At 45.0% G+C, this 24,103-nt stretch overlaps 1 protein-coding gene across 2 annotated transcripts in view; it reads right to left on the bottom strand.

Annotated features, from left to right (window-relative positions):
* Window positions 1-7,125: 7,125 nt before the first annotated feature.
* fkbp15a (FKBP prolyl isomerase family member 15a) overlaps window positions 7,126-24,103 on the bottom strand; it is a 120,334-nt gene continuing 103,356 nt past the window's right edge. For both annotated transcript variants that reach the window (XM_038781516.1, XM_038781518.1), the window contains 5 exons: window positions 23,726-23,848; window positions 17,947-18,054; window positions 12,916-13,808; window positions 8,504-8,603; window positions 7,126-8,170 (listed from right to left, as the gene is read on the bottom strand). In XM_038781516.1, the coding sequence (XP_038637444.1) occupies window positions 8,093-8,170; window positions 8,504-8,603; window positions 12,916-13,808; window positions 17,947-18,054; window positions 23,726-23,848 (1,302 nt within the window). In that variant the 3' untranslated portion in view covers window positions 7,126-8,092. The remainder of the gene's footprint in view (window positions 8,171-8,503; window positions 8,604-12,915; window positions 13,809-17,946; window positions 18,055-23,725; window positions 23,849-24,103) is intronic.

Genomic DNA, 24,103 nt, shown 5'->3' with positions numbered 1-24,103 from the left:
TTTAAATTTATTTTTAAAAAGTTGTCTTTCCCCCCCCCCCCCACCGCCAATTAATTTTCCCTGCTCTGGATTGCTCGTTGTCCTTTTCCATAGCCAACCTAAACCTTATGATACAATGGTCACTGTCCCCTAAATGCCCTATCAAACTCTCAATTCTAACAAACTCTTCCAAGTATTCTATTACCTTGATACTTCTCTCTGAAACATCCTTCTAATCAGTTATACTTTTCTCCTTCCAGTTTTTCTCCTCTCTGCTCTGAATTTCCCCTCCGGTTCCCACCCCCTGCCAATCTAGTTTAATCACTCCCCAACAGTAGCAAACATCGCTGCAAGGACAGTCCTGTTAAGGTGTTCCCCATCCTTGTACAGGTCCTACCTGCCACAGAACCGGTGCCAATGCCTCGTAATCGAAAAACCTCCCTTCTGCTCCATTTCTCCAGCTACTTGTTGAACTGCTCAATTTACCCCATTCTTATGCTCACTAACATGTAGTTGAGGGAGGAATCCTGAGATTATTGCTCTTTGAGGGCCTGCTTTTTAATTCTCTTTCTAACTCGCTAAAATAAGCTTTCAGGACCTCATTCCTTTTCCTGCCTATGTCATTGGTCCCAATGTGTACCATGACTACTGGCTGTTTAATCACCCTAAAATGTCTTGCAGTCATTCTGTGGCATCGGTACCAATGAGGCAACATACAACCCTGGAGTCACATCTATAGCCGTAGATGCGCATGTCTGCTCCCCTACCAATGTAACCCCCTACCACTATAGCACTTCCACCTTTCCTCCGTCCCTCCTGTGCAGCTGAGCCACCTGTGGTGGCACAAACCTGGCTCTTGCTGCAGTCCTCTGAGGAACCATTTTGTTCATCATGATCCAAAATGGAAAAGTGGTTAGAGAGTGATAGCCTCTGAGGATTCCTGCACTACCTGCTTGTTTCTCCTAGATACTCTGGCAGTCACACATTTCCTCTCTGCTTGTATACCTCTAGGCTGCAGTGTGACCACCTCTCAACATCCTATCCACATAATCCTCAACCTCGCGGATCACCAGTGACTCATTTGGAAATCTGAATTCGGAGTGGGCCAATCAGCTGCTTCGCCATTGAACACAACCATGACTGATTTGATTGTAACTGAAACCCCCATATTCATGCCTACCCCCCAATATCACCTCCTTGTTAATCAAGAATCAATCTAGCTCTGCCTTAAAAATAGGGAAAGACTCTGTTTCACCACTCTGTTTCCACTGCCTTTTGAGGAAGAGAGTGCCAGAGACTCATGACCCTCTGAGAGAAATGAAAAATTATCATCTCTGTCTGTATTTTTAAGAAGTGTCCGTAGTTCTCTGACTCCAGCTGCCACTCGCGTCCTTCTGCTCCAGTTTCTGCAGCTGGTGACACTTCCTGCAGATCTAGTCAGTGAGGGTACTTTGTGCCTGCATGAGTTCCCACATCCTGCAGGGTGTACATTCCGCATGGCTGAGCTGTACAGACATACTTGACTGGTGCAGACATGATGGACTGAAGGGCATTTTCTGTGCTGTAGATCTCTATGACTTTAAACTTTGTGTTTAGTACAGTATGGTATAATGTAGTAACCCACCCATCACTTATCAATTTTGAACCAAAGAGAACAATTTCTAACCTCTATCCTCTTCCTTGCTGTACCAGGTTAGAAAGCATGTTGCTTCACGGCACTTTGGGATCTGCAGCCTGTAAAAGTGAAACTATCTCTCCTCTTGGGGCTGATATAGCACAGTGGGCTAAACAGCTGGCTTGGAATGCAGAACAATGTCAGCAGCGCAGGTTCAATTCCTGTACCAGCCTCCCCAAACAGGTGCCAGAATGTGGTGACTAGGGTGTTTTCACAGTAACTTCATTGAAGCCTACTTGTGAAAATAAGCGATTATTATAGGGGCTGGTTTAGCACACTGGGCTAAATCACTGGCTTTTACAGCAGACCAAGGCAGGCCAGCAGCACGGTTCAATTCCCGCACCAGCCTCCCCGAATAGGCGCCAGAATGAGGTGACAAGGGGCTTTTCACAGTAACTTCATTGAAGCTTACTCGTGACAATAAGCGATTTTCATTTCATTTCTTGCTAAGGTTCAAGCAAAATTCATGAGTTGGAAACCAGTGCATCATCAGAAGACAGTATAAGCTGAGGGCATAAGAAAAATTGATACCACTGATGCCAGCGGAAGGAGGAACTGGCTAGCACTGAGCAAGAGCAGTCCCTGTGGACGGGAGGGGGCTGCTGAACCAAATTAGAACAATGTCAATTTGATGGAGTTTTGCTTTTTACTTCACAGCAGAGACGAGGGATAGATAAGCAAATTGCCAAGCCAGAGGTTACTGAACTAGTTGTCTGAGATTATTTACAAAGGTGTTGTTTTGCTCACGGTCTAAGATGGAAGTGGAGGGAAAATCTCCCAAGCGATGTCACCATGTAATGATGTGACAGTATGCAAAGATACATTGGTTACAATACACAACAGTAAATAAGGAAAAACCATCCAGTGGCAGAGGGGTCAGTGACCAACAAATGCAGATTTAAGATAGTCGGCAATAGAACCAGAAGTAAATTGAGGACATTTTTTTAAAAAAACACTACTGTTGTGGAAATACAGCCTGTAAGGGTGGTAGGAGCAGACTCAATAGTAAATTTTCAAAGTGGAACTTGTGAAGGAAAAATATGGGGAAAAGAGCAGAGAACTGGGACTAATTGGATTGCTCTTTCAAAGAGCCAGCGCTGGCAGGATGGGCCATAATTTGTCCTCGAGTTGTAGAATTCTAAAGTTTCAATTGATGCCACTGCACTAGCCAATAAATTGGGGGGCAAGTGTGGTCAAACAAAATCATGCATTAAATCAACCCGTCACTTACAGCTGTGATCAGCAGAGGAGTTACTCATTTTGTGGCTGGAATCAGACATGTGACTTCCTGCAGCTAGTTTTGTTTCTCACCTCTGGTCAGTAAGGCAATATTGTGAAAGTTGCTGAGCTGCACATGTCACCCTCCTGTGGACAATAGATGGAACTGCAGACTGCCCTTTTGGACAATTGGCTGCTCACTCTGTGCAGGTTAATCAAAGGTACTTGTTCTTCACACTGCAGTTTGCACACCTAATTCCTTTACCTCCTTCCTGTATATCTCTGGTTGTATTTGCCATACTAATATTGAGCACAATAAGAAGTCTTACAACACCAGGTTAAAGTCCAACCAACAGGTTTATTTGGAATCATTTGCTTTCAGCGCGTCACTCCTTCATCAGGTGAGTCCTTAAGAGATCCTCTCCACTTTGAGCCGGCAGTTTGCAGTGTTGATGGTAGCCATGATGTGAGATGCCGGCTTTTGACTGGGGTTGGCGCAGTAAGAAGTCTTACAACACTAGGTTAAAGTCCAACGGGTTTATTTGGAATCACCAGCTTTCGGAGCACCGCTCCTTCATCAAGTGACTCGGGTGTCTATAAACTTTCAACACGTGATCAATGGTGTTATGAAAGTCACACTTACCCCATCAGACATCAGGAGGCCGGCAACCCCATACCTCAGAACGGCCGCGCAAATCAAGAGCACAGGGTCTTGATTTGCACATGCGCAGTTCTGCATTTTTCAGTTTTTGGGCCCAGTGTGCCTGGGGATTAAAGGAAACAGAGGCCATGTGACTGGGAGGGGAGCACCATTGAAGGGGACAGGGAAAGTCCCAAAAGTAGAATCCCAATTAAGATAAAAAGCATGTAAAAGGCTGCGGTTAGCAGATTTTAACTGGAGGACCCAGGAGAATCCTTGGCAATCGAATAAGGCTCTTGAAAAGCTCTGACGATCCAAGAAGGTAGTGAACAGTTGGTGACCCTGTGCTGCAGGCCATTGGGACAAGGGTACACTTTTAAAGCCGTAGCATTCTGCACAGAGCGTTCAAGCTGACATTGTGCTTGTGAGTTGGTGTTTTGAGTACAGATTTGGGAATCTAGGGGAACGGAGTCTAGGGCAGCATGGTAGCATTATGGATAGCACAATTGCTTCACAGCTCCAGGATCCCAGGTTCGATTCCCGGCCTGGGTCACTGTGTGGAGTCTGCACGTTCTCCCCGTGTGTGCGTGGGTTTCCTCCGGGTGCTCCGGTTTCCTCCCACAGTCCAAAGATATGCAGGTTAGGTGGATTAGCTATGCTAAATTGCCCTTAGTGTCCAAAATTGCCCTTAGTGTTGGGTGGGGTTACTGGGTTATGGGGATAGGTAGAGGTGTGGGCTTGGGTAGGGTGCTCTTTCAAAAAAAAAGAGCTGGTGCAGACTCAATGGGCCGAATGGCCTCCTTCTGCACTGTAAATTCTATGAGGCAAGATTGAAACCCTGAGAGGTGGGCTGTCATTGAGGTCATCAGAGTTGGGGCTACTTTTAGAAAGAATGCCCAGCGTAGATCTTCAAAGGTGATGACTAGAGTCCCTGGTGAGAGAGAGATGAAGTGAGATGAATTGACTCGGTGCTTACTGACATCTGGGTGGGTTGACACATCCATGGGCCGGATTCTCTCCTGTCCAAATACTGCCCCGGCCGCCCATAAGGCCCCCACCGGTGATCCGCGGACTGATCCGCAGCAGCCGCACGACTCCCGACCAACCAGACGTGGTTAGAACCACGGCAATTGGGAAATCGATCGGTCGGGATTATAGTATCACAAGGAGGGTCTCTGGCAATGCCCCCCCCCCCCCCCCCTAGCTGCGCAGCATGATTCGTGGGCAAGCGATTCTCGCATAAAAATCGATTCTTCGCCCCCACGCCAAACGTGATTTCGCCGCAGGGCTGCAGAGAATCCAGCCCATGGAGTTTGTCTCAGTCACATCTACCATTAATTGTGCAGTCTGATGGGGTGTTGAGTAAGGTTAGGAAGATCAGTGGAAAGGGGGGCGCTGGGGAAGGAGGTCCTGTTTGTGTAAGCCACTTTGGCCGGGGTTTGTTACTGGGTGTGTTGTGTATCTTGCTCGGTTCCTTTTGATACCTGATGATTTACATTGTTAAAATGATAAATGCCTTAATAAAATATTTTCGAAAAATAATTGTGCAGTGTGGATGTTCAACCACAGTTTACCTGTTAATCCACATGGACCCCCATATTAACCCTGAATGTAGAAGTTAGTTTTTGGGTAGGATTCTGTGTCCTGCCGCACCGGTTTTCTGGTGCAGGCACGCCCCTGCCGGCAGCAGGATTCTCCATCCCACCAGTCGGCCAATGAGGTTTTCCCATCGTGGGCAGCCCCCCACCATCGGGAAATCACCAGACTTGGGTGCACTGCCAGCACAATGGAGAATCCAACCCATTGTATTTTTTGTTATCTTTCTGACCTTGCATATTAGTTTATTTCTGTTGTTCAAAACCCATGGACTCTTGTGGCTTTATTTACTTGCAACTATTTTGAATCTCAGCTTTTGTCTACTTTATCGTACACATTATTGGTCCTGAATAGGGTCTTACCAAAAGTTTGTAGGTCTTATCTAGAACAATGACTTTGTGGATATATTGGCTAACAGAAAGCAGATTGTAGAGGTGAACCTCAAATGTAAGGTACATAGTGGTTATTTCCTAGGTGTTCGTATTAGGCTTACTGCTCTTTTTGTTACATGCTCTCTTCAGGTACCGTACCCGGAGTTTATGACCGTGGATAGCCATGTTAATCTTATCTAGAGGTGTGAATCATCTTTGTTGGCGATACATTCAAAGCTTGCAAAGCTCTTTAAAGAGATCGCTTGCTGTCTACCTCGATCTCTTTTACCATCGATCTTTCCCATCAGCATTCAACTTTCTAAATCATGATTTCTTATTACATTCCCAAGAGCTTCCAACTTCTCTTCCTGAAATAAAAACAGGAACTGTTGGAAAGACTCAGCAAGTCTGGAAGATTCTGCAGAGAAAGAAACAGAGTTGACATTTTGAATCTGTATGATTCTTCTTCAGAGCCTCTTTTCCTATGAATGATTTTTTGTGGATGGGGTGCCGTGCAAGCAGGCTGCTTTATCCTGGATGGTGTTTCTTGATTGTTATTGGAGCTGCGAATTGTGGATTATTGCTGCGGATCATCCAGGCAAGTGGAGGGTATTCCATAACACTCTGGGCTTGTGCCTTGTGGATAGGTTTTGGGGGAGTCAGGAGGTGAGTTACTCGCCACAGGATTCTTAGCCTCTGACCTACTCTTGTAGCCGCAGTATTTACATGGCTAGTCCAGTTCAGTTTCTGGTCAATGTTAACTGCCTATGCTGTTGATGGGGGGATTACGCAATGGTAATGCCATGGAATGTCATGGGGAGATGATTAGCTCTCTTGTTGGAGATGGGCATTGCCTGGCACTTGTGTGATGCGAATGTCACTTGCCACTTGTCCAATCCTGGATTTTGTCCAAGTCTTGCTGCATTTGGACACGGACTGCTTCAGTATCTGAGGAGTCACAAATGGTGCTGAACATTTGTGTTGTTTTATTTAAATTTAGAGTATCCAATCATTTTTTCCAATTAAGGGACAATTTAGCGTGGTCAATCCACAGGGGTTGTGGGGATGAAACCCACGCAGACATGGGGAGATTGTGCAAACTCCACACAGATAGTGGCCCGGGGCCACAATCGAACCCGGGTCCTCAGCGCTATAGGCAGCAGTGCTAACCACTGCACCACCCAACATTGTGCACTTATCAGCGAACATCCCCAATTCTGACCTTGTGGGGGAAGGAAGGTCATTGATGAAGCAGCTGAAAATAGTTGGGCCTAGAACACTACATTGAGGAACCCTTGCAGTGATGACCTAGAACTTATCATCTTCCTTTGTGCCTGGTATGACTCGAACCAGCAGAGATTTTCCCCCTGATTTTCACTGACTCGTTTTGATGTCTTGGCAAGTAACATTCACACCAGACAAAAACCATCACCAGGAAGAGAGAATCTAATCACCTTCACCGCATATTCAATGGCATTACCCATCATTGAATCACCCACCAGCCAACCTGGGGGATTACCATTGACCAGAAACTGAACTAGACCAGCCATAAAAATGGCCCGACTACACTAACAGTTCAGAGACTCTCCACCTGCCTGGATATGTGCAGCTAGTTCCACTGCACAAAAGTGTTCAAAGATTCCTGCTCAACACAAATGCACTGTTGTGCTGTTTTAATACTAAACAGTATATTTGAAACATGTAGTGTCTCAGTTAACAGGAAGAGTGGAACTTAGCATGGCGGAGGAATGAAACCAGCACCAACAACAACTTGTACAGAAATAGCATCATTAACGTAGTAAAACTGCTCAAGGTGCTTCACAAAGTTAACAAAATTCGACATTAAGTTACACAGGTTGATTAGGTGGCCCAAAGCCAAGTCAAAGAGGTAGGTGTTAAGGAGCATCGAAAAGGAGGAGAAATAGGAAGCGAGGCAGAGAGGGAATTCCAATTTGGACCTAGACAGCTGAAGACATGATTGTCACAATGAATCGCACCCAGACAGGCTACATCAAATCACCATGTCAGAAATGGAAGTATTGGGTGCCAAGTGATTGGAGGTTAAGGCACAGAGATACTTTATTTTGAAACAAATATGTGCGATACCCAACACACAGAACAAGGAGAATGTCCCATTCCCTGCATGAGGATCAATCACAACCCCTTCAAAACGATGAAAAATGAAGGAAAGAGATTCATAATAAACGGAGCAGACAATAAGAGTTATTCAGCAGTCACTATTTGTCCTGTGCGGTCGGACTGCCCAACAGCCATCATCAGCCCTGGCTGTATAAGCAGCAAAAGTTTATTAAAATTCAGCAGGAAATAAGTCTGTTTTCAACCGAGCCATCTATTGCTCGAGAACAATACCAATGTGGTTCAGAGTCAGTGCACTTCCATCCACAGCTTCCTTCTGTGCTGACCGGGGACACAACCTGACACCAAAAAGGCTTTGATTAGCAGGTTACAGACGCTAAGAGAATTTCAGAATGTGAAGTTCCACAGGGCTATACATTGTGGAATAAGCACTGTGTTTCTCAGACAGGTTCAGGGTCTGTCCTGGCAGCTTCGGGAACCAGTTCCAACTCTCCAGTAATGTCAACAGAGGTGACCTCATCCAAGCCAGTCAAAATCATCTTCCTCATCCTCATCTCCAAAAAGTGGCGCTGGTGGTGGGTGGCCCTTCATACTCTGAGTGAGAGGGGGAGAGAGAGAGAGAGAGAAAGGTGCAGAGTGACAAATAGCACGCTGATAATCAACCTCTTGAGGCAAAAGAAAAAGGTTGTGACTCCACAGGCTTGATACACATTCACTGCTGCTGAATGGTAGCAGGACTGAGGTTAGATTAGACCTGAAATCGCACTTCAGGTTCCCAATATCCAACACTTGGTCGCAGCCAAGTTATTTATCCCACCTCCGTTACAATATAAACCCTCAGTTCACAACTCCCTTTATGCCACAGGATATTACCATGACAACGCATTGCTGCAACATTGAGGCAGAATGAAATCTTCATTTTCTTACCACTTCCTCTTCATCCTCCTCATCCTCCTTTGTTGCTATCTTCCCCACTTTTGGGGTCACGGATTTGAACAAGCCCTCATCATCATCATCGCTGAAAAGACTAAAGGTAAAAACCACAGGGTCAGTATGTAAAAGTTTCCTGCTGTTCATTTTTATTGGTGTTGTACATGGTTATTTTAATGTCCTGCGCTTCCCCCAATTGTGACTAGCATAGGATAAGTTTTTTCAAAAAGAAAGCTGGTAGCCCAACTGTTTGTTCTTCATCTGTTAAGTCTAGGTAGCAAGTGCCAGCAGGTTATTCGGCTGAGGAAATCATCATCCCAATCCAGCCAGATCCTGCCCACACGTGGTGAGCATTCCTCACACTCCTGACTCTTGCCTTGCAGATGGTGGACAGGTTTTGGGGAGTCTGGAGGTGAATTACTTGCTGCGGGATTCCTATCCTCTGACCTGCTCTTGTAACCACAATATTAATATGGCTACTCCAGTTCAGCTTCGGTTAATGGCAACTCCCAAGGTTTTGATGGTGGGGGGGATTCAGCCATGGTAATATCACTGAATGATTATGTTCTCTCGTTGCCTGCCACTTGTGAGTTACTTGCTGCTTGTCAGCGCAAGGCTGAATACTGTCCAGCTTTTGTTCTATTTGGACATGGATTGCTTCAGTAACGGAGGAGTCTCGAATGGGCTGAACATTGTGCAATCGTCTGCAATCATCAATGAACATCCCCAATGCTGACAATGATGGAATGAAGGTCATTGACGAAGTAGCTGAAGGTGGTAGGGGCTAGGACACCACATTGAGGAACTCCTGCATTGATAGTTTGGAGTTGAGATAACTGACCTCCAACAACAATCTTCCTTTATGCTGGATAACAAGGAAGCAGTGGCCTAGTGGTATTGTCACTGGACTAATATTTCAGAGACCCAGGGTAATTTGTTGGGGACCCAGGTTCAAATTCCACCATGGCAGATGGTGAAATTTGAAGTGAATAACAACCTAGAATTAAAAGTCTAAAGATGACTAAGAAACCACCTAGTTCACTAATTTTAGTTTAGGGCAGCACGGTAGCACAAGTGGATAGCACAGTGGCTTCACAGCACCAGGGTCCCAGGTTCGATTCCCCACTGGCTCACTGTCTGCACGTTCTCCCTGTGTCTGCGTGAGTTTTCTCCGGGTGCTCCTGTTTCCTCCCACAGTCCAAAGACGTGCAGGTTAGGTGGATAGGTGATGCTAAATTGCCCTTAGTGACCAAAAAGGTTAGGAGGGGTTATTGGGTAACGGGGATAGGTTGAAAGTGAGGGCTTAAGGGGGTCAGTGCAGACTCGATTGGCCGAATGGCCTCCTTCTGCACTGTATGTTCTATGTTCTAATGTTGTTCAGGGAAGGAAATTTCCTTCTTCCAGAAGGAAATATGCCGTCCTTGCCTGGTCTGGTCTACATATGACTTCAGATGCACAGCAATGTGGTTGACACTTAAATGCCCGTCAGTGGTAATTAGGGAGGGGCAATAAATGCCTGCCCACCCAGTCAGTCACATTCCATGAAAGAATTTTGAAAAGTGCAACTCCCTCAATTCCCATTGACTCCAGCTTTCCTCGGTCTTGTTGGTGCCACATTTGGTCAAATGCTGCCTTGATGTCAAGGGTAGTCAGTCTCATCTCGCCTCTGGACATACCTGGGCAATTTTCCACATTGCCTGGTATATACACCAGTGTTGTAGCTGTACTGGAACAGCTTGGCTAAGGGTGTGGCAAGTTCTGAGAGCACAGCTCTTCAGGGCTATTGCTGTAATACTGTCAGGACCCATAGCTTTTGTAGTATCCAGTGTCTTCAGCTATTTCTCGATTTCTCGTAGATTGATCAAATTAGCCAGGAACTAGCACTAGTGATACTGGGATCTGTAGAGGAGGCCAGGGAAGGGTTATCCACTCAGCACTTCCTCCTGGTGATTGTAGTGAATGTTTCAGCCTTATAATTTGCACCAATTTGCTGGGTTCCCTCATCACTGATGATGGGGACGTTAGTGGAACCTTTTCCTCCAGTGAGTTGTTTAATTGTCCACCACCATTCACAACTTGATGTGGCAGGACCACAGAGCTTAGGTCTGATCCATTGGTAGTGGAAACCTTTAGCTCAGTATGGGGTATGGAGGATTTTAGGAATATTGGCTTCTAAAAATTGGGACAATTTAAGGGTTAAAAGCCTGGGGATATAATGTGTTTAACTGCAGTGGTTATGTTTTTAAAAATAAGTTGAAGTCTGATCTGTCTGATACAGAGTCCGCAATTCTCTCACAGTAAGATAGTTAGCACAAGAGTAATACAATTTAAAGCAGAGCAGTCTTGTGCGAGGACAAGGAAGAAGCTGGAACACGTCGGGTGCCACCGTGCCACCCAGACCATGCTGATTGTAAGATAGATTGAGTGTTGCATTTTGTTTCTTCTTTGAGTAGTGGTGTTTAAGGAATAATTGTAAGTTCTTTTTGGGTGTGAAGTTAGAATTCAATACTGTATCCATAATAAGGTATTGTTTTAAAAATACCAAATCCCTATTTCATGTAATCACTCCTGGAGTGAATCATTCTTCTGCACGGTCTTACATAAAATCTACAATATTGGGGTTTCGGTCCTGTATCCTAGCCATTGTGTAGTCTGGTCTGAGATTGTAATATTTATCTATCACTTGCTTATGCTGTTCGGCACGCAAGTAGTCATGTTGGAACTTCACTGGCTTGAGACCTCATCATTTTTAGATATGACTGTGTCGTTCCTGGCATGCCCTCCTGCACTCTTTATTGAACCAGGGTTGATCCCCTGATGGCTTGATGGTAGGTGAAGTAGAGAATATGAGGTTACAGATTGTGGGGGAATACAATTCTGCTGCTGCTGATGGCCCACAGTGCCTCATGGTTGCCCAGTCTGGAGTTTCTGTGGCTGTTCGAAATCTATCCCATTTAGCATGGTAGTAGTGCCAAAGATGAGACTTTGTCTCCATAAGGCCAATACGGTGGTCATTCCTATCTATACTGTCATTGACAGATGTATCTGTGGCAGGCAGGTTGGTGAGGATGAGGTGATGTATCTGTGGCAGGCAGGTTGGTGAGGATGAGGTCAAGTATGTTTTTTTTCTCTTGTTGGTTCCCTCACCACCTGCCGCAGACCCAGTCTACCAGCTCGGTCCTGTAGGACCTGGGCAGTAGTGGTACTACCAAGCCACTCTCAATGGTGGATATGGAAGTCCCCCAACCAGAGTATATTCTGCATCTTATTTCTGGTCCCAAGAGCAGTGCCCTGGGCTCTAGATCATTCGTCAGTATGTAGCCGCACCTCAATTACTTTCCCAATCTACTTTAAACAATTTAAGAGCAAACTTTAAGTAAGAGTAAACACTTAAAGAATTATTCGTAATTCACAACAAATCCCCACAGACATGTGCTCCAAGTATAATAAACAAGTTGTTTAAGACAGAATTAGATTAAAGGAAGAGGCTTATGCCGCTAAAAGGAGGAGTCAGCCTGAGGATTGGGAGGATTTTACAATTCAGAATGGAAAAACCAGAAGTGGATAAAGAAGATACGATGTACAGCAAACTAGTAAGAGCTACAAAACAAGTTGCAACAGCCTTTTTAGGTATGTAGAAAAGATGAAATTAGCAAACGTAAACAATGGTCTCTTAGAAAGAGAAATACAAGAAATTATAATGGAGAAGAAGATGGCAGAGACATTAAACAAATATTTTTTTCTGTCATCACAGTAGAAAATACAAAAAAAGCATTTTGGAAATAGTGAGAAACCAATGGTTTAGCAAAAATGCCCAACAATAAGTTATCTGTCAATCTGTACATGGAAAGGTGTGAAGTTATCTGTTGGTATTCACAAAGAGCTCAGTGTTCTAAGACATAACTCCGAGCAGGTTACCATGCAGGTACAGCAAGCAATTGGGAAAGCGAATGATATGTTAAGTCTTTATTACAAAGGGACTGAATTACAAGAGCAAAGATGTCTTCTCAAAATCACAAAGGACCTTGGTAAGATCACAAAAATTAATTTTATCTACGGCACCCAGCTTGAAGGCATAGTGAGATGTGGGCAGTTACGTCCTGAGGGATGCAATCCCTGGATCACTGAGCACACACACTCAGTGAACAGCGAAGACCAAATGGATCAGACATTAGGAAATATTTTTTAAATGTCTTATCCTTGAAGACTGGTTACCCCACATGAGTACTTACATAATCCTATTGCATAGCTGTGGTTTTCTGAATCAATCCAGCCATTTCATATATTTCCTCTTGGCCACATTGACCTAGAATTCTGTGATCAGACTATCTTATTTTCTATTTCCAAGGGCACCCCTAGCATGGGAAACAGAGAAACCTTGCAATTTCTTTGAGTTATACGCTATTTACCTGGAGGGGTTTGGCGTGGAGACAGATTTAGATTTGGGGTCTTCAGTTAATTTTGTGCCATTGGTACCATGTCCAGTCACATGCAACGCCTCCAGATCCAAGGGAGTTTCATTTGGTTTGAACACTGGATCCTCTGGGATTTTTGGGCTCTCTTCATCCCCATTGAGAGCTGGGACTGTTCCATGCAGAGGCTCTGAAGGCAGAGCCTCCTCCTGAATTCTTGCGCTGCTATTCCCGTTTTCAAAACTGGGTGTTTGAGATTGCTCTTCCTCTCTTTCACCAATTATTGAACTGTTTAAAACTGAGACATTGCCGCCCGACTCATACTGCTGAGCCCCAACTACTGGGTTAAGACTCTTCTCTACTATCCTTTCATGCTCAAGGACCTCTGTTTGATGAGGTCTTTCACTTTGTTGTTCAGACAGAGGTGATTCCACTTTCTTCTCAGTCTCTCCCTCAACTGTCAGTTTTCCAGAGTCCCCCATAGTGTCCCCCTGACTGTCTGCTGTAGGTGGACTTGGTGCAAGAGTGGCAATGTTCAGGGTAGGGATCAGAACTGCCTCCGATTGTTCCAACTCCAGCTGTGTTGCTCTTGAGTCTTCGGCTTCAGCATGTTCAAGATTAAGGTCAACCGTCTCGCGAGAATGGCTGGGTGATAAAGCCACGTCATTTAACTGAGCAGCTTCATATGCTGTAGGATGCTCCTTGTCCAACGCCGCACTCCTTGGATTTTCTTGGATATCTCCCTGGATATAGGTATTCACCTCAGTACTCATACTCTCAGTCAGGGGAGCCGACTGTTCCTCAATCTCCTCCTCGGATTCTTCATCATCATGGTCTTTTTTCAAGATTGGCTGGTCTTGGTCACTTCTTAGGAGTTGCAGAGTAACCACCTGTCAGGAAAGAACAAGACAAGATAATTTGTAGATAGACTATCAACACTGCGGCATAAAAAGTTACTGCATGGCCCCATGATGGATCGGTTAGAGGTGCACTAGCCAGTGTGAAAGTGATCCATTCAAATTTCTCCCCCCCGCCCCCGCTCACATTTAGGGGTAAATAAGGTGCATGTGTGGATCCCTTTCAAGGTCAAGCTCAATCGCAATGTCGCAGAGTTCAATTACTTGCTAACATTCTCTCATTCCTTAAATGATGATCATGGGATTGATTGCCCTTAGCCAGTTTAGTCAGTGCATTGCTGGGCTACTCAGACGAAGTCCCAAATTTGACCCCTATTTTAAGCTGAGTTGGAGATTACAGCTAGGACAGCAATGGGAAATAATAGTGACATAGGGTGCTCAATTTTAACCCAATGATCAGAATGTGCGTGGAGGTGTGGTGAGAATAGCACTGGATTTGGGAATGCAACAAATCGAACAGCTTGTCAGCATTGTCAAACCTCTTGGACGGTGGATCATTTGGGTGACTGTGGAAACAAATACCAGCACAGACCAACCATAATTTTTGAAGGGGGTCCCTTCTTAATTCATCCATCCAGAAATATCCTAAAGTCACTCCATGATACAATGGAAGTCTTTAAAACTATCAGAAGGGAGTAGACAGAAGCACAGTATTTCCAGGAACCAAAAGGTTCGAGAGTCAAGAAACCATAAATACAGAGAATTAGAACAGAGAACATCAAAAACATCTTCATACAGTTGTGAGACTGTGGAATCCACTTCCTGAGTTAATAGCTAAAAAGAAACTCTGCCAACATTCAAGATGGATTAGATAGGTGAATGAAGGAAGTGTTTAAAAAGATGTGGGAACCAGGAGGGACATGCAATTAGACCTATTTGCTTGGATGGAGAGTAACCATCAACCCAAGCTGGTTGAGCTGAATGGCTGGTTCTTGTACTGCCGATTCTACATATTTCAGCACCTAATTGCTTTAAAAAAAAAAATCCTTGAATTTTTAGTCCACTACAATTCCTGGTCGTCAATTCTACTATGTTAATTTCTGTGGGTGACAGAGAATTTCCTGAAATCAATCCTAAAATTAATGTTTAGTGTTTTGAAAACATACTTTCTTGTCTGATAACTTACTCCCAATTTACCTTCCCAGCCCTTTATAATCCTGTAAGATCACTTCTCAAACACATCCATTCCGGGCTGAAAAGTGCACCTCTCCAGCCTTTTCTCACATCTCAGACCCTCAATTCAGGGGAAATCAGTCTCATTACCCTTCCCGACACTGCTACCAACAGTTGAATGTCTTCTCTGTGTCAGAAATAAACCCAGTACTCAAGGTCTAGCCTAACCAGACTTCCTCTCTGATGTGGTTATTTAGGCAATGATTTTCAACATCCTATTGGCTTCGATTGTTGCTCTTCTTTGGTTGGCCATGTTGAATTTACACAGAATAGTTCATTTCTTTCAGCACCATTGAGCGAGTGCATGTGTTGCCAATTTTTACCCCTCTACATGCAATGTTAGTTTTGTCTGCATTACAATTCACTTGCCATTATTGATCTGTTCACTTGCTCATTTTGCCCAGATCATTCTATAATTTAAATTTTTAGAATTGTCAAATTTACCCAGCTTGCACCATGTTTCTCAATCCAGTTCATGCGTGTAGATTAGAAACAGTGAGCTCCGCAACCAATCACTCAATACTTGTAAAATAAAAGGACACTAGATTTTTTATCCTTCAGCCAATTTCTTATCCACTCCAAGGGTTTACCCACAGCTTTGAAAATGGATAATTGTCTTTCTTGTGAACTCTTGGAAATCTGGGTACACTATGTTGCAGAGTTGCCACAGTCTTGTTTGGGCACCATGTCCTCAGTTTCAGAAGCAACTCAATCAGGATTTCTCCCTTCTGAACCCATGCAGGTCACTGGATTTTAAACAATATTTAAGTTTACTTCTGATAATGAGTTCCATTACTTGCACATGGAATGGAAGACTATGGGGACTGTATATTTTCTCCTTTATAAATATGCCTCTTCCCAATCTATTAGCACATCCAAACATCCCAAGACTCCATTACAAAAGCAGTCTGTCTTTCAGATCAACTCCTTTAGTTCTGGAATGAATACCATCTTTCTCTTGGGATTTGTGTGTTTATATCTTTTTAGCATTTATTATTGGAGTTACTGATTTTCCAAGATGTCACATATTTTCTCTTCAGGGCCCTGACCTTCCGTTGCTTGCCATTTTAACACAAGACCCTGCTCCCATGCCCACATGTCTGTACTTGGCCTGCTGCAATGTTCCAGTGAAGCTCAACGCAAACTGGAGGAACAACATCTCATCTTCCGGTTCGGCACGCTACAGCCTTCCGGTCACAACATCAAATTCAACAACTTCTACCCCACCTTGGCCCATTTCATTTCAACGGTCTTTTACCATTTCTTTCATTCTGGTCTTTCTTAATATATATTTTACCCCCCCCCCCATCTTATGCACCTTTCCTTACCCTTTCTCCTCTTTGCTTCCCCCCACATCTACATCTGTCACAGTTTACCCTCTGATGTTAGTTTCTCTGCTGCTTGGCCTTTCACATCTTTTGTTCTCTTTGGGGACTGCCATTATCATCTTTCCCCTTTCTGTGGCCATTAGCACCTGGTTTTCCTGGGTTTTTGTGGCTATGACTCATCTTTCATTCTCACTCCACAGTATAAATATTTTCCACTTTCTCTGTTTTTAGCTTTGTCATTGGACTCAAAACATTAGCTACTTTCCCTACAGATGCTGACAGACTTGCTCGGATTTTCCAGCAGCTTCTCTTTCGATTCTCTTGTGAATATTTGTTCAGACTGCCCTGTTGCACTGAAAGAATATTTACTCATTTATGTTTGGCCTCTATTGCCATTTTTTTTTCCCTTGCATCATCTTTGTTCCTCTGATGTTTTTTTTTAATGTGTTTTGCAATTTCTCATATTGCTTCCAATATGGCTTGTCTTTTCAATAAGGTTTGTACCTTTTGGGAAAATCACAAGGCAATAGCTCAGTTGTGCTAAAGTTAATATCTTCTAAAATACATGGACTTGGATAGATATTATTTCATAGAATTTACAGTGCAGAAGGAGGCCATTCAGCCCATCGGGTCTGCACCGGCCCTTACAAACAGCACCAGACTCAAGCCCACGTATCTACCCTATCCCTGTAACCTTCCACTTACACTTTTTGGACACGAAGGGCAATTTAGCATGGCCAATCCACCTAACCAGCACATCTTTGGACTGTGGGAAGAAACCGGAGCACCCGTAGGAAACCCACGCACACATGGGGAGAACGTGCAGACTCCACACAGACAGTGACCCATCCGGGAATCGAACCTGGGACCCTGGAGCTGTGAAGCAACTGTGCTAATCACTATGCTACCGTGCTGCCCCTCGAGTCAGGGAAGGCTGGTAAATAGATTTCCATTCTTTCTTCAGCCCCTTCTTACTGGAAAATGCAGACACACTATTGGTCTTGGTATATTCCCACCATTTGCAGTGTAGCAGAGAGTTACACATTATCTAAACTGGTGCTTACTTTGCTTCCTTCAATTCTGGCCTCTTGTGCATCTCCAATTTTATTTATCCCACAATTAAGGGCTGTGCCTTGAGCTGCCAAGGGCCCAAACTCTATTTCCCCCCTTAAAATTCTGTCCCTCTACCTCTCTATCCTCCCTTAAAATGCTCTTCTTCCACCAGGCCTGTTCTAATATGTGGTTCTGCGTCAACTTGTGCCTGATTTTGCTCCTGTGAAGTACTGCGAGATGTTTAATTGGATAAAGGAACTAGATTGTTGGCAAGTTGTTGTGTATACACTGTCACACAGCATGAGAAAGAAAGAGACCAAACTCCAAATCTACTCCTACAGCAGGAGGCACAACGCCTGAAGCCTGCAAGATGGCCAGCTCCTGGGTATCAGCTACATTTGCAAATGATGTTTATTTTGAAATCTGAGGGAATAGGTAAAGGAAAGAGCTGCATCAAAATTATATCGGCAAGTCTGGACAGTGGGTTTTAATTGCAGAAAACAGGTATACAAGTCCAACCTCTGACACCTTGGGGCTGGCGGTTGCAAAGTCTGTACCTTGATTGTGTTCAGAATGACGCTGAGAACTGCTCTGCCATTGTACATTTCATCCAGGTCAAACACGCCTCGCAACGACTGAAATACGCCATTCATGATTTTCTTCACCTGCAAGAAACATTTATGTCACCATACAGCTCATTACACAGGCTTTGAGATTGATTCTTCAAGCTGAACAACGGCGCTACTGGGAGATTGAGAATTTTCATCATTACCAGCTTCACAGTTGCTTCGAGCTTTTTTTTTGATGGGTAGTTTCTTGATGCCTACTGAATTATGTACAGTAAAGGGTTTGTTCACAAAATAAATAAATAAAACATCAAGGAATAAATATGCATCAAAATAGTTTGCTTAATCGTATAGTCAAATATTGAAGATATATTGATGTATCTATATTGGAAAATTACTTCAAACTTTTGTTTTCCTGTAAAAACACTTCACAATGCATTACAACCATTTGAAATCAAAAAAAAATTACCAACTTCACCATCGAGCACACTCAAGTCAGGTATTATTTAGATGCAGAGAAATGGTCTCGCTATAGTGTCCCATTAAAATTATTCTAATTGAAGCCCAGAAGAGCATATCTTACTGTCGTGTTAAGCATCCTGGGGTAACATGGACTGCAACTGGATGCAGTTGTACTTGAAAGTAGACTCCAAACTTTGGTGTTGGTTCAATACGCTTTATTGAACTTGTTAAGCAGTGCACACAGTTCGCTGTGGGTTTGACACTCTACTAATCTAAGCGTGCTTATTATAACTAACTAGACCAGACTAGCTCTGAGCCACGTGTAGAAGGTGCTAACTGATATATACACACTGACTGTCACTACAGTTGTCACCAGTGGAAAGAGGTAGTGTTGAAGCCTCGTGTTATTTTATAGTGGGAGACCACCTTCTAGTGTTCTGCCTGGTGATTGGTTGTGTTCTGTCCAGTGTGTTGATTGGCTGTACTGGGTGTCTGTCACTGCCTGTCTGTATCTCATTATGTACACGAGTGCATAATCATGACATCTCCCCTTTTTAAAAAAAAAAATTGTTTGCTTGGAGCATATGCGACTATATTTACATGTAGAACTATTTACATTAAATGGCAAGTGGATGAATGTATACATAAGAGGTGTCTAGTGTGCAGATACAGAACAAAATTTACAAGAGAAATGTCTATAAGTCCAATCTTTGGGGCTTGCATCTGATCCTTGTCGACCACTTGAGAGGTGGTGGAGGTGGGGATGATGGCGCCTTAACAGGTGGGATTGCTGCCAGATTGGTGACCTCGTGGTGAGAGGTGTCCGGAGGAGGCATAACATGTTATGGAAAAGTAGGATGTGGTGGTGGGCAGGCAACTTTGCGCAGTGTCCTTCTGTTGCGCCTGACAATGGAGCTGTCAGCCATACGAACTACAAACAATCTGGGAGCAGCCTGCCGAACAACAACAGCTGGAGCTGACATCCTCCATCAATTAGCTTTATCCGAACAGCATCTTCCAGAGATAGCACAGGCAAATCAGTAGCATGAGCATTGTACGTCAGCTTTTGCTGGTTACTGAGTTGCTGCACCTTTTGTAGCACTGGGAGGTGATCCAGGTCTGGTAAGTGTATGGCTGGAACAGTCGTCCGCAGGTCTCTATTCATGAGGAGTTGAGCCGGAGACATACCAGTGGGCAGAGGGGTTGCCCCTTATGCCAGCAGTGCAAGGTTGAAGTCAGAAGCAGAGTCCGCAGCCTTGCAGAGCAGTTGCTTCACTATATGGACCCCTTTCTCAACCTTCCCGTTGGACTGCGGGTAGTGTGGGCTTGAGGTATTGTGGTTGGATTGGTACGACTTGGCGAAACTGGACCATTCTTGGCTGTGGAAGCAGGGACCATTGTCACTCATGACAGTGAGTGGAATACCATGCCTGGCAAATGTCTCCTTGCAGGCCTTGATGACTGTCCTTGATGTGAGGTCTGACAGCTTCACAACTTCCAGGTAATTTGAGAAGTAATCTATGATGAGCAAATAGTTACGCCCATTGGCGAGAAAACGGTCGATTCCCACCTTGAGACCACGGAGAGGTCACAATCTCGTGTTGCTGGAGTGTTTCTTTTGTTTGAGCAGGCTTGAAACACTGGCAGGTCGCACAACTGAGGACCATGTTGGATATGTCCTGGCTGATTCCAGGCCAATAGATAGCCTGCCGGGCCCTGCGCCTACACTTTTTGACACCTAGGTGTCCCTCGTGGATTTGTTTGAGCACTAATATCTGCAGACTGTAAGGAATAACGATACGATCTAGCTTGAGGAGGATCCCCTGACGGTCGTCTTTCACATTGAAGCACTGAGGGCATTGCCAGTCATTTGCAAGGTGGTGCATTACACGCTGCAGAAGAGGGTCGGCAGTCTCTTTCATCGGAGGCCGGGTGGTTGCTGGCACACAGCTGCACCCGTGCCTCAATCTGGCGGATGAATGTCAACCTGTTCACAGGGCACGGTGATGGAGCAGGATATTGCATCCGCAATTATCAGCTCCTTGCCTGGTGTGTATACTAACTCAAAATCGTACCTTCGAAATCAAAGGAGAATGCACTGAAGCCTGGGCGTCATGTCATTCAAGTCCTTCTGAATGATATGGACCAAGGGTCCGTGGTCAGTCTCCACTGTGAATGTTGGCAGACCGTAGACGTAGTCATGGAACTTTACAATGCCGGTTAGGACTCTCTATATTTGGGCGTACCTCTGTTCAGTAGGAGTCATGTCCCTTGACGCATAAGCAACTGGAACCCAGGACGAGGAGTCATCCCTCTGGAGAAGCACCGCACCAGTGCCGTCCTGGCTTGCGTCCGTGGATACATTTGTTTCCGTGTCCAGGTCAAAAAACGCTAGTACCGAAGCAGTGGTGAGCTTTTCTTTGAGCTCGAGCCACTCTTCTTGATGTGTGGTTAGCCACTGGAATGCAGTGGACTTCTTCACCAGATGCCTGAGAGCCATGGTGTGGGAGGCCATGTTGGGAATGAATTTTCCCAAGAAGAAGTTCACCATTCCGAGGAAGCGTAGTACCGCCTTCTTGTCTCCCGGGGTCTTCATGGCGTTAATGGCTTTGACCTTGTCCGAATCTGGTCGCACACCCTGCTGGGATATCTGATGGCCCAAGAACTTGATGGCTAACATGCCAAAGGAGCACTTGGCCTTGTTCAGCTGGAGGTCCTTTGCATGGACACGTCGGAAGACTTGTTTGAGATGAGATACGTGTGTTCCTCGGGCGTCGTGGACCATATGATTACATCATCCACGTAGACACGCACACCCTCAATGCCCTCCACCATCTGCTCCATGATCCTGTGGAAGATTTCAGAGGCTGATACAATGCCGAACGGCATATGGTTATAACAGTACCTGCCAAATGGTGTGTTGAACGTGCAGAGCTTCCTGCTAGACTTGTCCAGTTGTATCTGCCAGGAACCATGCGATTCATCTAGCTTAGTGAAGAATTTGGCGTGTGCCATCTCACTGGTCAGTTCCTCCCGCTTCGCGATCGGGTAGTGTTCCCGCATTATGTTCTGGTTAAGATCTATGGGATCTATGCATATCCGTAACTCGCCTGAGGGCTTCTTCACATAGACCACCGAGCTGACCCAGTCAGTCGGTTCCATCACTTTGGAGATGATGCCCTGGTCTTGGAGCTCCTGTAACTGTGCCTTTAAAAACTTTCCTTCAGAGGAGTCGGCATCCGGCGTGGTGCATGGATTACAGGCGTGGCTTAAGGTCCGAGTAGGATCTTGTAGCAGTATGGCAGAGTGCCCATCCATCAAACACATCTGGATATTGAGCAAGGATGTCATCAATGTCAGCCTGAAGATCCACATTGGAAGAAGACATGGCATGGAATCGTTTTACGAGGTCGAGTAGCCTGTACACTCTCTGCCTCGTGGGGGGCAAGTTTTTCGTATTCTGCCGATTTGAAACGGGAGTACCGATTTCTCGCATGTTCATGCACTATACACGTCTCGATTGCGACTGGCAGGGTCATGTGCTTAATTTTGAGGAGTTGCTCCCGCAAGGAATTGGAGTGCACCCCAAACACGTTCTGATCCCTGATGATGGAATCAGCGGTTGCACCATAATTGCAGGACTGCGCTAATATACAGAGATGAGTTAGAAAGGATTGGAAAGGTTCATCCTTACCCTGAAGGTGTTGCTGGAAGATATAGCGCTCAAAGCTCTCGTTTGTTTCGACTTCACAGTGACTGTCGAACTTCTCCAAAACGTCTTGAATTTGGTCTTGTCCTGGCCGTTGGTAAAATTAAGCGAGTTGAAAATCTGGATGGCTTGGTCCCCCGCAGTTGATAGGAGCAGCGCGATTTTTTTCGCATCAGACGCATCAAGGTCTGAGGCCTCGATGTAGAGAAGGAACCTTTGCTTGAAGACCGGCCAGTTGGCACCAAGATTGCCGGAGATCCGTGGCTGTGGAGGGGCCTGGATCTCCTCCATGCCGCTGGAAGGCACTTGCTGGTCGTCACAGAATCATTCGAGGTAAACCACTTAGAGATAGTAGACTACTGGTATTATGTCGTGTTCAGCACCCTGGGGTAACAGACTGCAACTGGATGTAGTTGTACTTGAAAGTAGCCTCCAAACTTTGATGTTAGTTCAATACGCTTTATTGAACTTGTTAAGCAGTGCACACAGTTCGCTGTGGGTTTGACACTCTACTAATCTAAGCGTGCTTATTATAACTAACTAGACCAGACTAGCTCTGAGCCACGTGTAGAAGGTGCTAACTGATATTCACATCCTGACTGCCTCTTTCTACTGGTGACAACTGTAGTGACAGTGTTGATGCCTCATGTGTTTTATGTGTTCTGTCCTGTGTGTTGATTGGCTGTACTGGGTGTCTGTATCTCATGATGTGCATGAGTGCATATCATGACACTTACCACAGAGCAATGTGATGTTTGCTCCAGTTTCTAGGAGGAAGGAGAGGAGTGAGAGCGAGAGCGAGCGAGGGAGAGAGAGAGCGAGGGAGAGAGAGAGCGAGGGAGAGAGAGAGCGAGGGAGAGAGAGAGAGCGAGGGAGAGAGGGGGAGAGAGAGAGAGAGCGCAAGAGAGAGAGAGCGCAAGAGAGAGAGAGAGCGACAGCGACAGCGAGAGAGAGCGAGCGCAAGTGCGAGAGAGAGAGCACAAGAGAGAGCGAGAGAGAGAGGAGAGGCTTCACCAACTGAAGAAATTAGGGGCCTGATTTTCTGATTAGATAGACAAATTTAACATCTTTGATTGGTCATCTAAAAGGAATAAGACATAACAAACTTCCAGTTTTGTGCTCACAGAATAGGCACAAAGACACGGTGTGCAAGTTAGACAGGGACAATATCAGACACATATGGCTATGGGTAACGGTTGTGTTCAGGGTATCAGGTTGCTGAGGAAGCCAAAGTCAGATCACCAACATAATCCACTGGAAGGTAGATATTCCAACATCACATTCATCTCAGTAGTGCCTTGAACAGCAGAACCATGGAGCAGTTAGAGTCAGGTTAGCATCACTTTTCACCTGTCCCAATTCTCAACAATGATAAACCAAGCATTTCCCTCTCCTGGAGATATAAAGCAAAATGAGAACAAGTCCTAGCCTACTCACAGGCACCTTCTAGTGGATTGTACCAGAGTTCAGAGAACCTATTTAGAATGGATGGACGGACCAAAATACCATTAAAACCAAAAAGTGGTAAGATCTGCTCTACAACATCTGAGTGTCTATCATTGTTTTACAGTGATTGTGAGGATAGTTCACACTCCATACCTCCTCAGCAGTGTCACCCGAGTGTGATGTGTCATTGGTTGCGGAGACCCGTCGTTGCAGCTCACTGATTTGACCATCATAGTGTTCCTTCATTGCAGCGGCTCTGCTCTGCAGGGATGAGTACTGAGATAAAGAGACACAATAATTAAATACATCTGATGCAAGGTATAACTGAGAAGTCAAACAAATTGCAGTTAAATATGATTGAGGAAATGTTATTAGATACCATCAGGTTGTTGTATGGCCCAGAATCCTGGGTCTGCTATAGGCACCAAAACAAAATTCTGAACGCTTCAACCAAAGACACCCAACGACAGGGCAAAAACCACAAACTAAATCCTTCATCATGCTGGGCTCAACAGCATGGAGACCATCCTC

Source organism: Scyliorhinus canicula, chromosome 21, assembly GCF_902713615.1.
Source record: "Scyliorhinus canicula chromosome 21, sScyCan1.1, whole genome shotgun sequence".
NCBI lineage: Eukaryota > Metazoa > Chordata > Chondrichthyes > Carcharhiniformes > Scyliorhinidae > Scyliorhinus > Scyliorhinus canicula.
This window is presented reverse-complemented; position numbering and strand designations above follow the sequence as displayed.